The sequence below is a fragment of the Oncorhynchus keta genome, chromosome 28 (genome assembly GCF_023373465.1).
Source record: "Oncorhynchus keta strain PuntledgeMale-10-30-2019 chromosome 28, Oket_V2, whole genome shotgun sequence".
NCBI lineage: Eukaryota > Metazoa > Chordata > Actinopteri > Salmoniformes > Salmonidae > Oncorhynchus > Oncorhynchus keta.
This window is the reverse complement of record NC_068448.1, coordinates 77,065,407-77,083,801: the sequence shown is the minus strand read 5'-3', so window position 1 is coordinate 77,083,801 and position 18,395 is coordinate 77,065,407. Positions and strand designations below refer to the sequence as shown.

The following is an 18,395-nucleotide window of genomic DNA, read 5'->3' as shown; positions in this document are numbered from 1 at the left end:
CATTGTCAGCTCAAGCGTAAAGGACCTTTTTTTATTTTTCAAGGTAGAGTCAGCAAAGCACAATATCAGTCTGACTTCTGCAACAACAATGCTAAACTTCTCTGCTGTTTTTGATTTGATTTTTTTTATTTTGCCTTTATTTAACTAGGCAAGTCCGTTAAGAACAAATTCTTATTTTCAATGACGGCCTTGGAACAGTGGGTTAACTGCCTGTTCAGGGGCAGAACGACAGATTTGTACCTTGTCAGCTCAGGGGTTTGAACTTGCAACCTTCCGGTTACTAGTCCAACGCTCTAACCACTAGGCTACCTGCCACCTCTACACTCTAACCACTAGGCTACCTGCCACCTCTACACTCTAACCACTAGGCTACGCTGCCGCCTCTACACTCTAACCACTAGGCTACGCTGCCGCCTCTACACTAACCACTAGGCTACCTGCCACCTCTACACTCTAACCACTATGCTACCTGCCACCTCTACACTCTAACCACTAAGCTACCCTGCCACCTCTACACTCTAACCACTAGGCTACCTGCCACCTCTACACTAACCACTAGGCTACCTGCCACCTCTACACTCTAACCACTAGGCCACCCTGCCACCTCTACACTCTAACAACTAGGCTACCTGACACCTCTACACTCTAACCGCTAGGCTACCTGCCACCTCTACACTCTAACCACTAGGCTACCCTACCACCTCGACACTCTAACCACTAGGCTACCCTACCACCTCGACACTCTAACCACTAGGCTACCCTACCACCTCGACACTCTAACCACTAGGCTACCCTACCACCTCGACACTCTAACCACTAGGCTACCCTACCACCTCGACACTCTAACCACTAGGCTACCCTACCACCTCGACACTCTAACCACTAGGCTACCTGCCACCTCTACACTCTAACCACTAGGCTACCCTACCACCTCGACACTCTAACCACTAGGCTACCCTGCCACCTCTACACTCTAACCACTAGGCTACCTGCCACCTCGACACTCTAACCACTAGGCTACCTGCCACCTCTACACTCTAACCACTAGGCTACCTGCCACCTCTACACTCTAACCACTAGGCTACCTGCCACCTCTACACTCTAACCACTAGGCTACCTGCCGCCTCTACACTCTAACCACTAGGCTACCAGCCACCTCTACACTCTAACCACTAGGCTACCTGCCACCTCTACACTCTAACCGCTAGGCTACCTGCCACCTCTACACTCTAACCACTAGGCTACCCTACCACCTCGACACTCTAACCACTAGGCTACCCTACCACCTCGACACTCTAACCACTAGGCTACCTGCCGCCTCTACACTCTAACCACTAGGCTACCTGCCGCCTCTACACTCTAACCACTAGGCTACGCTGCCGCCTCTACACTCTAACCACTAGGCTACCTGCCACCTCTACACACTAACCACTAGGCTACCTGCCACCTCTACACTCTAACCACTAGGCTACCTGCCACCTCTACACTCTAACCACTAGGCTACCTGCCACCTCTACACACTAACCACTAGGCTACCTGCCACCTCTACACTCTAACCACTAGGCTACCTGCCACCTCTACACACTAACCACTAGGCTACCTGCCACCTCTACACTCTAACCACTAGGCTACCTGCCACCTCTACACACTAACCACTAGGCTACCTGCCACCTCTACACTCTAACCACTAGACTACCTGCCACCTCTACACTCTAACCACTAGGCTACCATGCCAGCTCGACACTCTAACCACTAGGCTACCCTACCACCTCGACACTCTAACCACTAGGCTACCCTACCACCTCGACACTCTAACCACTAGGCTACCTGCCACCTCTACACTCTAACCACTAGACTACCTGCCACCTCTACACACTAACCACTAGGCTACCTGCCACCTCTACACACTAACCACTAGGCTACCTGCCACCTCTACACTCTAACCACTAGGCTACCTGCCACCTCTACACACTAACCACTAGGCTACCTGCCACCTCTACACTCTAACCACTAGGCTACCTGCCACCTCTACACACTAACCACTAGGCTACCTGCCACCTCTACACACTAACCACTAGGCTACCTGCCACCTCTACACTCTAACCACTAGGCTACCCTGATCCTGCAGCTAACATGCTGCAGCAGAGTGCTGTGCACCCTTGCTCAGATACTCCTAGTGAGTGCATTGTCTTGCTATTCTTGGACCTTTTTAACATGTTGGCTGCACTGACCTGAGACGGTGATCTTTTATTGTTTTGCTAAATCACAGGAAACACTGGATGGTCTATCATGACCTGTCTGTAGTCCGCTTAGTGTTGGTTCCACTTAAGTGAAAAGTCTGATACACGATGATGGAACTGTTTTTGTCACCACATCCATTTTCATTTTTAATCTGGTTTCATGAAAATGATCACTGAAAAAAAAGATGGTGTCCCTTTAAAAAAAAAAAATAGCCAAAGAGAGAACACAATCATTCATTGTCTTCTATTAAACAAGCACCTTTTAGCAAAAACTAATTTCAATTGAAAGACTGCAATTAGTGACTTCTGTTTCAAACGACCCTAATTGAAGAGCAGGACAAATGCTTCTTTAAACAACTCAATCTATTGTTTGGATCTCTACTCCCTTTGTCTTGATACAGCTCACTGTGATCAGAGATGTTATTTGGTTTCTAAAGAGAATCAAGGGTAGTCACTGAGCTCCAACAAGAACGGTTTCAGCTTCATGACATTTTTTTTGTTGTTGCTTTAGACAACTTTGAGGGACTATATTCAACACAACTTCTTTGGATAGGAGGTAAAAACAAAGTGTTCTCAAGGTCAAATAATTTGACTTCTCAAAGAAGTACTGTTGTAATGAGATGTAAAGATGGATGATACCGAAGATGACATTGCCATAGTTGGGATAGGATGCAATTTCCCAGGAGGTAAGAATGGACCAAATAAGGAGTTGATTAATTGTGTTTGTCTAAAGTTCCCAAAAGCCAGAGTGATACTGGATTTTGCACTATTGTTTTGGGTGGTGAGGGGCTTGACAATTTCTGGAAGGTTATTTTGTTTTAGGTGAGGGGCCTGACAATTTCTGGAAGGTTATTTTGTTTTAGGTGAAGGGCTTGACAGTTTTCTGGAAGGTTCTATTGGAAAGCCAGAACTGTGTAGTAGACATTCTGGACGAGAGGTTTGACAGCACTTCCTGGTATGATCCTGATGATAACAAACCTGGGAAGACGCAAAGAACCAAAGCTGCTCTCATAGATGGGTAAGACCTGCATCTAATAGCTGTACAGTGTCATGTATGATATTGAAAATGTGAGTTTGAACTTAATGTATTTTTTTGTTATATTTGACACTGAGAATTGTGTATCAATGGTAAAACAATGTTGAAATCAAAAGTTAAAAGTCCAGACGTGCAATGTGTCAATACTGGGTATCAATCTCTTTATCTCCCAGGAGGTTTAATGAGTTTGATCACAAGTTCTTTGGCATCACTGAGGCTGAAGCAGACTGAATGGACTCTCAGCACAAGCTCTTACTGCAGTGTACATACAGGGTATTGGAGGATGCTGGAATGCCAATAGAGAAAGTCAGTGGGACCAGAACAGCTATTTACATAGGTAATCATAACGCTCTTCTGAACCTAAGCATAGCTAATGAGGTTCAAATCATTTTTTCGTGCGAACAGTCATATTCCCAATTTATATTGTCACTAAGACTATCCATAAATTGTAATTACATAGACAGGCACAGCGACACACAAGAAAGTGGACAGGGAATTTCCTGTAAATCAGGGATGGGCAACTGGTAGCCCTTTTGTAGGCTAGTGGATCAATTTCCAAAAATGGGGAAATAATATACAGTACCAGTCTAAAGTTTGGACACACCTACCCATTCAAGGGTTTTCATTTATTTGTACCATTTTCTACATTGTAGAATAATAGTGAAGACATCAAAATTATGAAATACCACACATGGAATAATGTAATAACCAAAATAGTGTTGCACAATTTTTTTTATTTTACCTTTATTTAACCAGGCAAGTCAGTTCAGAACAAATTATTATTTTCAATGACGGCCTGGGAACAGTGTTCAGCCTGTTCAGGGGCAGAACGTCAGATTTGTACCTTGTCAGCTCGGGGGGTTGAACTTGCAACCTTCCGGTTACTAGACCAACGCTCTAACCACTAGGCTACCCTGCCGCCTCTACACTCTAACCACTAGGCTACCCTGCCGCCTCTACACTCTAACCACTAGGCTACCCTGCCACCTCTACACTCTAACCACTAGGCTACCTGCCACCTCCACACTCTAACCACTAGGCTACCCTGCCGCCCCAAATCAAAACATATTTTATATTCTTCAAAGTAGCCATCCTTTGCCTTAATGACAGCTTTGTAAACTCTTGGCATTGTCTCAACCAGCTTCATGTGCAGAGCCTACCCACCCGTCCACAAGCGCTGCAAGGATAATGGCTCCACAGCCACCTCTTCTTGGTTATCTTCAAAACAGAGGAGCCAGCCCAGGTTAGCCTAATATTCTGTCGAATCAAAAGAATTTGCAAAAAACAGAAATATGATTGACAGATATGTCTGGGACGCAACAAAAATTCAAGGAGAGGGGGTACAAAAATTGTCAGATTAAAACTGCCATTGAGAAAATTCAAAAACAAATCGAGACACTTGTTCAAGGACAGTCTCACCAAAATAAGCATTCTTGCGTTCTAACTACCCGCTATTCAAAGTGGTCTGAACAAATTAAGGGAATTGTTCAAACATTGGCCCATTCTAAAATCCGATGACAGTATTTGTAATGTGTTTTCGGACCGTACCTTGGTCGTATTCTCGCGGGGCAGAAATCTCAGAGACCAACTATTTGCGCCTCTAATGGATGGAAACTACAAGTGTAATGTCACGGCTGTCGAAGGAAGAGGACCAAGGTGCAGCGTGGGGAGCGTACCTATTCCTTTTTTATTTAGGATGACGCCGACAACAAAAGAAACTGTACAAAAACAACCATTAGGTGCAAAGATACGACTTACCCAGATGCGGCCCACTTTTTGGAAGTGAACCACTCGATTTTGTCCCTACGTTACATCGGCATTGAACATGTCACCCTCTTGTCATGACTCTCCGGTGAGGATCCGAAGGATCAGGTTACAGTGGATCAGCTCTCTCTCCCGCAGAGGGGGAGAGGGATGGAGTTGGCGAGTTTTATGAGGGTCGTAAATACCTTGCAGGAACTGTCTCTCCCTGACCATGCAGAATTGAGGGGAAAGAACCCTTTTGTTACAAGGAGACACTTGGGCAAAACCTTATCATCAAAAGGTTGGACATTGAAACAATTTCTAATGTAAATAATGTGGGAAATGGTTGATGGGGCTCTAAACAATAATCATGTCAAATAAGTTGTTTTGTGATATCATTAAAGACAGTATAACCAAATAGCAGTAACTCTACAAATGTATACGTCCCAGTTATCAGATTTACATATAAATGTTGTGGAACTTATATGATTAAATGTGAAACAATTTGTGAGAAGATGAAATGTGATTTTTAGACTTCTAAATGAGATAATGGATTTGTGGTTGACTCCTGTCTATAGCTGTTGATACTGTAGCTAAAGTTAACTAGTTGAGTACGGAAAGATGACTAGTGAAAAGTGCCTCCTGTGAGAGAAATATCAATATGTTTCATTTGGTGACCTCATGAAGGACAGGAGACAAACATTACTGTTTCTTTGGTTGTATACACTTCTCAATTATGTGGTTTGCATCTGAATGTTTAATAAAATAAATTATAGGTTAGGAATAAAAGATGCGCTGTTGTCAGACCTAGAATAATGCAAAGAAAATAAAAAAACACAATGTTTTAACTTAGGAAATCAATATTTGCTTGAATAACCCTGATTTTTCAATCACAGCTTTCATGCATCTTGGCATGACCTCCACCTGTCTTTCACATTGATGTTGGGTGACTTTATGCCACTCCTGGTGCAAAAATTCAAGCAGCTCGTCTATGTTTGATGGCTTGTGACCATCCATCTCCCTCTTGATCACATTCCAGAGGTTTTCAATGGGGTTCAGGTCTGGAGATTGGGCTGGCCATGACAGGGTCTTGATCTGGTGGTCCTCCATCCACACCTTGATTGATCTGGCTGTGTGGCATGGAGCATTGTCCCATGACAGGGTCTTGATCTGGTGGTCCTCCATATCCACACCTTGATTGATCTGGCTGTGTGGCATGGAGCATTATCCCATGACAGGGTCTTGATCTGGTGGTCCTCCATATCCACACCTTGATGGACCTGGCTGTGTGGCATGGAGCATTGTCCCATGACAGGGTCTTGATCTGGTGGTCCTCCATATCCACACCTTGATGGACCTGGCTGTGTGGCATGGAGCATTGTCCCATGACAGGGTCTTGATCTGGTGGTCCTCCATCCACACCTCGATGGACCTGGCTGTGTGGCTTGGAGCATTGTCCCATGACAGGGTCTTGATCTGGTGGTCCTCCATATCCACACCTTGATTGATCTGGCTGTGTGGCATGGAGCATTGTCCCATGACAGGGTCTTGATCTGGTGGTCCTCCATCCACACCTTGATGGACCTGGCTGTGTGGCATGGAGCATTGTCCTGCTGGAAGAAACGATCTTCAGAGTTGGGGAACATTGTCAGAGCAGAAGGAAGCATGTTTTCTTCCAGGACAACCTTGTACGTGGCTTGATTCATGCGTCCTTCACAAAGACAAATCTGCCCGATTCCAGGCTTGCTGAAGCACCCCCAGATCATCACCGATCCTCCACCAAATTTCAGTGGGTGAGAGAACTGGCGAAACCTACATGCTACAGTGTCTGGCACCCACTGTGAAATGTGGTAATGGAGTTGCATTGCAAGATGATATTGAATGTTCTTGAGTGGCCTAGTTAGTTTTGACAAATACAATCCACATGTGCACAGCTCTTAAAGACTTACCCAGAAAGACTCAAATCAAACTTAATTTGTCACATGTGCGGAATACAACAGGTGTAAACCTTACTGTGAAACGCTTACTTATAAGCCTGTCACGGATCGCTAGGAGTGGTGGGTGTATAAATAAATTTGATTTGATTTGAATCCAGGTGAAATCGATGATCCCTTATTGATCTCACCTGTTAAAGATCCCTACTAAAGCAGAAAAGTGGAGAGATTCCAGTGCAAGAGTTGCAGGAATAAACAATTTTGGTTTTGGAGGAACAAATGCACACGCTATTGTCAAACAACACAAGCAGTCAAATGTTCCTCAAAAAAGTGGTAGGAAATCACACAATTTATTTGTCCTCTCTGCCAGTTCTGAAAAGTCTATGAGTATGATGATGGAGGACACAATTCAACAGATAGACAGAGACAACAAAGGTGATCTAGAAGCTCTTGCATACACATCTGCATGTAGAAGAAGCCACTTGAAACATCGATATCGGAAAGCATTCAGAGCTCCCTCTCTGGCTGATCTTAAAGATCAACTCAAATCTGCCATGAAAAAGGTAACCACGCCGTCTTACTCAGATCCCAGGCTAGTATTTGTCTTCTGTGGGAACGGTGTAACCTATCAAGGCATGTGCCAGCAGCTCTTGAAACATGAGCCTGTGTTCAGAGAGAAGATCAGACAAATTGAGAAGCTTTTCCAGAAGTTCAATAACATGAGTATCATAGAGAGACTTGAGAGTGAATCAGAGAGTAAAGATCTTTCAAACCCAGATGTTGTCCAGCCCCTCCTCTTTGCCACTCAGGTTGGCATAGCCAGTCTCTTCAAGCACTGGGGCATCAAACCTGATGCCATTCTTGGCCACTCTATAGGAGAGGTTGCTGCTGCCCACTGCTCTGGTCTGTTGTCCCTTGAGGATGCAGTGAAGGTGATCTACTTCCGCAGTACTCTGCAGAATACGGTCACAGGAGGGAAAATGCTTGTGGTCAGTAACATGGTCGTATCAGAGGTCTTGAAGGTCCTGTTCCCTCTTACTCAAATAATATTTCTTTGGCTGCCTTCAACAGCCCACAGTCCTGCACGCTCTCAGGTGATGCAGAGGCTATAGACAGTCTCCATCGAAAGCTGAGCAGCTCAGTCAAGAGTAAGAATCTGTTCCTCCGGGTTTTGGATGTCCCTGCTGCATACCACAGCCAGATGATGGATCCCATCCTGTCTCAACTAGAGGACAGTATTGGCTCTTTACAAGTCAATGATGTTGAGACAGAATTGTTCTCCACAGTAACAGGAAATGAGGTAGAGCAGCCAGACTTCAGCACAGGCAAATACTGGGCCAGGAACATACGAGAGACAGTTTCATTTGAACAGGCAGTGAGATCTGCAACCAAAGGGAAAAAGAATGTAGTCTTTGTGGAGATTGGCCCTAGAAGGGCTCTACAAAGAAACATCCAGGAGACTCTTGGAAATGACACCATAGTTCTGTCCTCAGTGCAGCCAGAAAAAGATCATGAGACAATGCTGAATGCTGTGTCCAAACTGTTTGAGTTGGGGGTTCAGGTAGACTGGGATCAGTTCTACAGAGGCCGTGAGGCTTCACCAACATCTTTCCCAAGGTATCAGTTTGATTCTACTCTGAGAGATGTTATCATGGCTGCATCAAAGGTACATCATACATCAGGTAATCATCCTGTGCTAACTCATACAGCTAGCGATAGCAATACCTTCAGTTGTGATCTGTCTTCTGACTCAGTATCCTACCTGCACGAGCATAAACACAATGGTGTTGCCATAATCCCCGGTGCCTTCTATACTGAGTTGGGTTTGGCTGCCTTCATGGCCAGTGCCAAACCAAAGGTTCCACTCAACACACTGCAAGTCAGTATCAGTTTTCAGAGTCCCTATGTTTTCACACAGAATGCACCAGAGATGAAAGTGCAACTTGAACCAGCAGTGGATGAGACCCATTTTAAGATAGATTCTCCCTCCACAAACCATGCATCAGGCACAATAACGTGCAAGCGAGGACAGCTAACTGAAGAACAGAACATTTCGCTAAGCTCTATCTACAAAAGATGCAATTCAGTGTTGAGTTCTGTAAAGTTCTACACTGAAATTGCTCTGGGTGGGTTTCAGTATGGCACTGTTTTCCAGAACACGGGGGATATACACTATGGTAAAGAGTTTAAGGAGGCGTTTTCAGTTGTCACAGTTCCAGAAGAATTGCTGTCTCAGTTGCATGAATACTGCATTCACCCCGTAGTGTTAGACTTCCTGATGCAACTTGCTCCTGTTACAGTAGCATATAGACTCTCTTCAAGGCCCAGGTTTCCTGTTACAGTAGCATATGGACTCTCTTCAAGGCCTAGGTTTCCTGTTACAGTAGCATATGGACTCTCTTCAAGGCCCAGGTTTCCTGTTACAGTAGCATATGGACTCTCTTCAAGGCCCAGGTTTCCTGTTACAGTAGCATATGGACTCTCTTCAAGGCCCAGGTTTCCTGTTACAGTAGCATATGGACTCTCTTCAAGGCCCAGGTTTCCTGTTACAGTAGCATATGGACTCTCTTCAAGGCCCAGGTTTCCTGTTACAGTAGCATATGGACTCTCTTCAAGGCCCAGGTTTCCTGTTACAGTAGCATATGGACTCTCTTCAAGGCCCAGGTTTCCTGTTACAGTAGCATATGGACTCTCTTCAAGGCCCAGGTTTCCTGTTACAGTAGCATATGGACTCTCTTCAAGGCCTAGGTTTCCTGTTACAGTAGCATATGGAGTCTTCAAGGCCCAGGTTTCCTGTTACAGTAGCATATGGACTCTCTTCAAGGCCCAGGTTTCCTGTTACAGTAGCATATGGACTCTCTTCAAGGCCCAGGTTTCCTGTTACAGTAGCATATAGACTCTCTTCAAGGCCCAGGTTTCCTGTCAAAATAGGCAGCTTGACAGTGTTTGAACCTCTGCAAGAGGAAATGATTGTGTATCTGAAAGCAATTGATGAAGGTGTTGATCTCTTTGAAGTAGGTGGTTGCTTTACAGACAAAGAGGGAAGAGTTTTGGTTGAGCTTAAACATGTGGTGATTAAATATCTTGGGAGCCGCTCTCATGTTGTGGAAGAATACTTCTTCCACAATGAATTCAATGTTGTCTGTGAGGATATCATCTCCTCTAATGCCAGTGAGGCACCAAAGGCCTTGGTATTTTCCGACCAGGTAGACCTTCCAAAAGTCATGCAACCACACTTAAGTTCACAGTCTAGATACATCTCCTTCACACAATCTAAGGAGGTCTTGAGCCATGGATTTCCTACACTCCTGGCAAACCTTAATATCACAGATCTCAACAAACACTTCCAGGAAGTGTTATTTGTGTGGGGCCAGGAAGATGTTACTTCACTGAGAAATGAGTATGTTCTGGAGACTGTGATAAGCTGCTGTGAGATGCTCAGGAAAATTGTCCTGTCATTGAGGGCCATGCAATTTACAAATTCCATCAGAGTAGTAACCTACCGGTCGGCGGAGAACGCGGCGGACCGCATCAGCGCAGGCTTTGTCCTGTCAGGCATGACTAGATCGTGTGCTGCAGAAATGGAAAAGCTTTCCTTCCAGCTGATTGACATCAACTCTGTCTCTACAGAAGACATCATAGCTCCGTCTCAGGTCTTAAAGTCATACCCTTGCAAAAGATACCCAGAGTTGGTTGTGAAAGGTGGGCTGATTTTGAAACCTGATATTGTACATACTCCCATTGGAAGCATTGAGAGCACTGAGGGAAGTATTTTCTCTTCAATGTCTGAGCCATGCATCTTTCAGACAAATGACCCATGCAGAATGACTAGCTTGTCTGCCATTCCTTGTGATGTTGACAATACAAACATCCATAAGAAATCAGTTAAGATTCAGCTCAGGCGTTCATTCCTCAGACTACTGTCCTGTCAGTGTCTCTGAGCTGAACTATGGTCAGACAATGTACTGGAACAATCACACATCTCAGAACCACCAGCTTGTGGCTCTTGACTTCAGTGGTACTGTCACAGCTGTAGGGAAAGATGTGAACACACTGAAAGTGGGAGACCATGTAGTATCATGTTATCCCATCGCTGCATCTTCTACGATTGTGATTCCTGAAGCAGCATGCTACAAGACAAAGAGGCTCACATTTCTGAAGGAGGCTCCTTGTGTGTCCTACTTTGTTCTGGCATGAGAGATACTGCACAGACTGTTACCTACCATCAAACAACGGAGAAGGTTGAGCATCATCTCCTCTGTTCCTGACTCTAGTCTGCTGAAGGTCCTAATCCAGACAGCAAACAAATCAAGATGGAAAGCCATTGTAGGGACACAGTGCAGTGGAATGTTTGCTGATGCAATTCTCCTCCTTCCACCATTTGATAAATCTCTGTTGGCAGAGGTCAGCAATTGTCCTGATGTCAGACATGTTGTCATTGTCTGTGAATCCCAGTCCCACTGCTTGCTTGAACAGAGTGTTTTCCAGAATGTTAAGGATAGTGTTCACATCCAGACTCTTCAGATGTCCAGCATCTTACAAAAGGGATCACTCATTGCCAAGAGGCCACAGATTTATAATTGGCTAAAGTCCATGCATTTGGGAATTTCTCTAGAGACCTCTACCTTACAGAGAATGTCATCCGGTAGCATTGACTTCCTGTCTGTTGAGTCGTACTTCAGCTCAAAGACCCTGTCTGTTGTGACGCTGGGTAAAGATGATTCCAAAGGCACACTGTCCAACATTCAGTTGCTGCCTAAACCAACCCAGCTATTCCAGAAGAAGTCTGTGTACATTGTCACAGGTGGTCTCTCTGGGCTGGGGTTTGAAACAGTGAAGTTCCTTGCTCAGAAAGGTGGAGAGTACATCGTCATACTCTCCAGAAGTAGCCCCACACCAGACATACAGCAGGAGATAGTCATTCAGGAGAGACAATGGAGTGCCCATATTGTATGGATGTGATGTCTCTGTCTCTGAGCATGTGCTCAGTGTGATTGGTCTCATTGGTCAGAAGTTTCCCTCTTGTCCAATCAAAGGGGTGTTTCACAGTGCAGTCATCCTGCATGATGGATTGATTGAAAACCTTGACAAATCCCACTTTGAGAAAGTCCTAAAGCCCAAGGTGAATGGAGCTCTGAATCTACACCACGCCACAAAACACTGCAAGTTAGACTACTTTGTGTGCTACTCTTCCATCTCTTCTTTCCTTGGCAATGCCTCACAAACAAACTATGCAGCAGCCAATTCATTCCTGGACTACTTCTGTCACTATAGACGGAATATTGGACTATCTGGGCAATCCATCAACTGGGGAGCTTTGAACCTTGGTCTCCTGCTTAACAAGGATCATTTACACAGGTTTCTGGAGACAAGGGGATTGATGGTGATGGATGTTACAGAGATTCATGAGAGTTTGGAACAATGCCTCTTGCTAAACAAAACCCAACAGGTTGTGTGTAGGTTTCACATCAAGAACATGGTGAGCAATGTTCTCTCTCAAAATGCATCATTGACCGTGCGTATGACTGCATTAGTGGATGAGGCAGTGCAAAAACTCAAATTCCAAAAGACACAATCTGAACATACTTCTGTGTCATCTTCCCCAAATGAATACATCAGGTCTGTACTCAGTCAAACAATTGGTGTTGACAAGCATGAGTTAGATGACGATTCTCCTCTCTCTGCCTTAGGCATCGACTCAATGCTAGCCATGACCCTGCAGAACCTCATCTTTCAGGATAGGGGTGTGAATGTGCCCCTGGTTACATTGCTGGACCCCAATAGGACACTGTCTACATTGGTATCAATGCTGATGGAGAGTACTGAGGGTGAATCTGAGAATGATGATCAGAAAGAGGACATGACAGATGACATGTTGACAAGACTATAGAGATTCCAATTGAACATTTGTAATTGAAAATGAACATGTAGATATTGGATTTTCTAATCATATTCACATGTTTGAGCAGACAAGAGGTAGTTTCCTGGATGGGAGGGGCTGAAAGAGGTAGTTTCCTGGATGGGAGGGGCTGAAAGAGGTAGTTTCCTGGATGGGAGGGGCTGAAAGAGGTAATTTCCTGGATGGCAGGGGCTGAAAGAGGTAGTTTCCTGGATGGGAGGGGTCATTGAGGATTTTTTTGTTGCACGTTTGGAGGTGCGCTTGGTGTACAGAGAGCTCACACCAGTCTATGGCTATCTCTGTGTTTTTTTTTTTTTTTTTTTTGTAGGTGTTGAGCATTAGTATTGAATGTATTAAAGGCCGAGCTAAAGTCAATGAACAAGATGCGTGCGTAGGTGTTAGGTGTCTCCAGGCGTTGCAATGTGTGGCAGAATGCCAGGATGACAGCATCTTCGACAGACCTACTAGCTCTGTAGGAAAACTAGAGTTGATCCGTCAATGGTTTTAGGTGGGACTAGGCGTTCAAATGCTTTCATGGCCACAGGAGTCAGGTCGACGGGTCTGAAGTGGTTGAGGCAGGTTGTCTATGCGCTTGTTTCTTCAAACTGCTCATAAAACTCATTAAGCTTGTCTCTGGGAGGTAAGGGTCCTCATTTGAAGTGGTGGGTTGTTTTCTTTTGTAATTTGTCTTCTCCTGTAAGCTTTTTCAGACTGATCTGGAGTCAGTGAATTGTGAATTCCAGTTGTTTTTTCCTTCCTTGCAGAGCGCAGTTCAAATTTGGTTGATTTTGTATTTTTCTTGATCTCCATTGATGTAGGCAGGAGTTATTTTCCCTACATAGTAAAGCTAGTTATTTTGAGAACCAGGGCATGCTGTTGCCGTGTGATGTCATGGTTATGTTTTTAGTCAGTAATCCCACAGGTAAAGAAAGATGCTGTGGACCAAAGACTCCGTACTATTTCTCCCTGATGTTTAGAAGATCCAAGCAACTATATTTGTGTAAACATTACGATTATATTTCTGTAATAATATTTGTTAAAGATGTTATGCAATATTTTGACATTATTACAAAATCGACTTTTTAAAATTTTAGAACATGATGTTTTTACACTTTTTAAAAATATGTTTATCTGTTAGGATATTACTCTATTCTTATATTAATCTTAAAAAACAGGTACTAATCTGTAATGTATTTATTCTGTAAAATGTTTAATAAAATTATTTCAAATTAACCAGTTTAAAGTCACTTTTAACTTTTAATTAATTTATGAGTTAACATTGTTCTTGTTGTTATTAGTGGCTCAAGCAGCAAAGATTGGTGAAACCCTATTGTATTTGATTTTTATTTGGGTGAAACCCTATTGTATTTGATTTTTATTTACCGATTCCCGTCAGATGGTCAGGCTTAGGAGTTTGCAACCTTGCATGATAGTAAAAAGCCTACTGACCAATAAACATTCAAGTGGACTTGAGCATATATATCAAAAGCATATTGCGTGATCTGTTTGACTTTGAGTTCTGATATTTGGCAATGTGATAAGTACAGAAGTAGCTTGCTCTTTCTCATCCTGATAGTTAGACATTTATATACTTTTCTTTGCATATCACAATTTCATCCCAACAAAATGGAAGGCTGCAACGAAATATTAAAAACAAGAAGCAAATAATTCCACATATACATGATTTTTAATTATTTATCCATTATTTTACCAGGTAAGTTTGCAGCAACAACCTGGGGAATAATTACAGGGGAAAGGAGGGGGATTAATGAGCCAATTGTAAACAGGGGATTATTAGGTGACCTGATGGTTTGAGGGGCAGATTGGGAATTTTGCCAGGACACCAGGGTTAACACCCCTACTCTTATGATAAGTGCCATGGGATCTTTAATGGCCTCAGAGAGTCAGGACACCCGTTTAACATCCCATCTGAAAGACAGCACCCTATGCAGGGCAGTGTCCCCAATCACTGCTCTGGGGCATTGGGATATTTGTTTTTAGACCAGAGGAAAGAGTGCCTCCTACTGGCCCTCCAACACCACTTCCAGCAGCATCTGGTCTCCCCATTTAGGAACTGACCAGGACCAACCCTGCTTAGCTTCAGAAGCAAGCCAGCAGTAGTATGCAGGGTGGTATGCTGCCGGCCAAAAATGTGTATATGTGACATATTATTGATGTGTATTGTGTTGGGACTCTGCTGTTGGGACAGCTTTATGTCGGCCCTAACAGCTTTATGTCGGCCCTAACAGCTTTATGTCGGCCTTAACAGCTTTATGTCGGCCCTAACAGCTTTATGTCGGCCCTAACAGCTTTATGTCGGCCCTAACAGCTTTATGTCGGCCCTAACAGCTTTATGTCGGCCCTAACAGCTTTATGTCGGCCCTAACAGCTTTATGTCGGCCCTAACAGCTTTATGTCGGCCCTAACAGCTTTATGTCGGCCCTAACAGCTTTATGTCGGCCCTAACAGCTTTATGTCGGCCCTAACAGCTTTATGTCGGCCCTAACAGCTTTATGTCGGCCCTAACAGCTTTATGTCGGCCCTAACAGCTTTATGTCGGCCCTAACAGCTTTATGCCGGCCCTAACAGCTTTATGCCGGCCCTAACAGCTTTATGTCGGCCCTAACAGCTTTATGTCGGCCCTAACAGCTTTATGTCGGCCCTAACAGCTTTATGTCGGCCCTAACAGCTTAGCTTTATGTCGGCCCTAACAGCTATGTCGGCCCTAACAGCTTTATGTCGGCCCTAACAGCTTTATGTCGGCCCTAACAGTTTGTGGGCCCTAACAGTTTGTGGGCCCTAACAGTTTGTGGGCCCTAACAGTTTGTGGGCCCTAACAGCTTTATGTCGGCCCTAACAGCTTTGTCGGCCCTAACAGCTTTATGTCGGCCCTAACAGCTTTATGTCGGCCCTAACAGCTTTATGTCGGCCCTAACAGCTTTATGTCGGCCCTAACAGTTTGTGGGCCCTAACAGTTTGTGGGCCCTAACAGTTTGTGGGCCCTAACAGTTTGTGGGCCCTAACAGCTTTATGTCGGCCCTAACAGCTTTATGTCGGCCCTAACAGCTTTATGTCGGCCCTAACAGCTTTATGTCGGCCCTAACAGCTTTATGTCGGCCCTAACAGTTTGTGGGCCCTAACAGTTTGTGGGCCCTAACAGTTTGTGGGCCCTAACAGCTTTATGTCGGCCCTAACAGTTTGTGGGCCCTAACAGCTTTATGTCGGCCCTAACAGTTTGTGGGCCCTAACAGCTTTATGTCGGCCCTAACAGTTTGTGGGCCCTAACAGTTTGTGGGCCCTAACAGTTTGTGGGCCCTAACAGCTTTATGTCGGCCCTAACAGTTTGTGGGCCCTAACAGTTTGTGGGCCCTAACAGTTTGTGGGCCCTAACAGCTTTATGTCGGCCCTAACAGTTTGTGGGCCCTAACAGCTTTATGTCGGCCCTAACAGCTTTATGTCGGCCCTAACAGTTTGTGGGCCCTAACAGTTTGTGGGCCCTAACAGCTTTATGTCGGCCCTAACAGTTTGTGGGCCCTAACAGTTTGTGGGCCCTAACAGTTTGTGGGCCCTAACAGTTTGTGGGCCCTAACAGTTTGTGGGCCCTAACAGTTTGTGGGCCCTAACAGTTTGTGGGCCCTAACAGTTTGTGGGCCCTAACAGTTTGTGGGCCCTAACAGTTTGTGGGCCCTAACAGTTTGTGGGCCCTAACAGTTTGTGGGCCCTAACAGTTTGTGGGCCCTAGGCCCTAACAGTTTGTGGGCCCTAACAGTTTGTGGGCCCTAACAGTTTGGGCCCTGGGGGCCCTAACAGTTTGTGGGCCCTAACAGTTTGTGGGCCCTAACAGTTTGTGGGCCCTGTTTGTGGGCCCTAACAGTTTGTGGGCCCTAACAGCTTGTGGGCCCTAACAGTTTGTGGGCCCTAACAGTTTGTGGGCCCTAACAGTTTGTGGGCCCTAACAGCTTTATGTCGGCCCTAACAGTTTGTGGGCCCTAACAGCTTTATGTCGGCCCTAACAGTTTGTGGGCCCTAACAGCTTTATGTCGGCCCTAACAGTTTGTGGGCCCTAACAGCTTTATGTCGGCCCTAACAGTTTGTGGGCCCTAACAGCTTTATGTCGGCCCTAACAGTTTGTGGGCCCTAACAGCTTTATGTCGGCCCTAACAGCTTTATGTCGGCCCTAACAGCTTTATGTCGGCCCTAACAGTTTGTGGGCCCTAACAGTTTGTGGGCCCTAACAGTTTGTGGGCCCTAACAGTTTGTGGGCCCTAACAGTTTGTGGGCCCTAACAGTTTGTGGGCCCTAACAGTTTGTGGGCCCTAACAGTTTGTGGGCCCTAACAGTTTGTGGGCCCTAACAGTTTGTGGGCCCTAACAGTTTGTGGGCCCTAACAGTTTGTGGGCCCTGTTTGTGGGCCCTAACAGTTTGTGGGCCCTGTTTGTGGGCCCTAACAGTTTGTGGGCCCTAACAGTTTGTGGGCCCTGTTTGTGGGCCCTAACAGTTTGTGGGCCCTAACAGTTTGTGGGCCCTGTTTGTGGGCCCTAACAGTTTGTGGGCCCTAACAGCTTGTGGGCCCTAACAGTTTGTGGGCCCTAACAGTTTGTGGGCCCTAACAGTTTGTGGCCCTAACAGTTTGTGGGCCCTAACAGTTTATGTGGCCCTAACAGTTTGTGGGCCCTAACAGCTTTATGTCGGCCCTAACAGTTTGTGGGCCCTAACAGCTTTATGTCGGCCCTAACAGTTTGTGGGCCCTAACAGCTTTATGTCGGCCCTAACAGTTTGTGGGCCCTAACAGTTTGTGGGCCCTAACAGTTTGTGGGCCCTAACAGTTTGTGGGCCCTAACAGTTTGTGGGCACTGTTTGTCACCGCTATAGAGCAGATAATGTGTTGTGGCCAGTACTTCATTTCCCCATGGCGGTGCCCCTGCCCAGTCATGGGGAATCCATAGATTAGGGTCTAAGAAATGTATTTCAGTTGACTTATTTATTATTTATTATTATTATTATTTATATGTACTGTATCTTAGTAAAATCATTGCATGTATCGTTTATATTTGTATTCGTTGCAGGATTATGATTCCTCTTTTTCTTTTATGGTAAAGAGTAGACAACCTTTCAAATATGGTGATTGGTTTTTACAAATAAAATACACTATATATACAAAGGTATGTGGACACCCCTTCAAATTAGTGGATTCGTCTATTTCAGCCATAGCCGTTGCCGACTGGTGTATGAAATCGAGTACACAGCCAAGCAATCTCCATAAACATACATTGGCACATGTCAAATCTCTGCCCTGGTCAACTGTAAGTGATGTTATTGTGAAGTGGAAAAGTACAGGTGCAACAACGACTCAGACGCTAAGTGGTAAGCCACACAAGCTCACAGAACGGGACCGCCGAGTGCTGAAGCTTGTAGCCCGTAAAAATCATCTGTCCTCAGGGGAAACACTCACTAACCAGTTCCAAACTGCCTCTGGGAGCAACGTCGGGACAAGAACTGTTAATCGGGAGCTTCATGAAATGGGTTTCCATGTGTCGACTGGA

General features: G+C 45.1%; 1 protein-coding gene and 1 long non-coding RNA gene across 2 annotated transcripts; one reads left to right on the top strand and one right to left on the bottom strand.

Moving 5' to 3' along the window:
• Nucleotides 1-808: 808 nt before the first annotated feature.
• LOC127912918 (uncharacterized) lies at nucleotides 809-2,589 on the bottom strand. The gene is made up of 3 exons (XR_008084052.1): nucleotides 1,899-2,589; nucleotides 1,409-1,671; nucleotides 809-1,117 (listed from the first exon to the last, which is right to left on the bottom strand). It is a non-coding gene; the product is annotated as an uncharacterized LOC127912918 (long non-coding RNA).
• A 279-nt stretch (nucleotides 2,590-2,868) lies between these two features.
• LOC118372970 (uncharacterized) lies at nucleotides 2,869-12,843 on the top strand. Its single transcript, XM_052484253.1, is given in 10 exon segments — nucleotides 2,869-2,926; nucleotides 3,063-3,088; nucleotides 3,131-3,258; nucleotides 3,453-3,800; nucleotides 6,761-6,812; nucleotides 7,154-7,981; nucleotides 7,984-8,959; nucleotides 9,969-10,857; nucleotides 10,859-11,887; nucleotides 11,889-12,843. Coding segments are annotated over 10 exon segments (5,289 nt in total).
• Nucleotides 12,844-18,395: the final 5,552 nt, after the last annotated feature.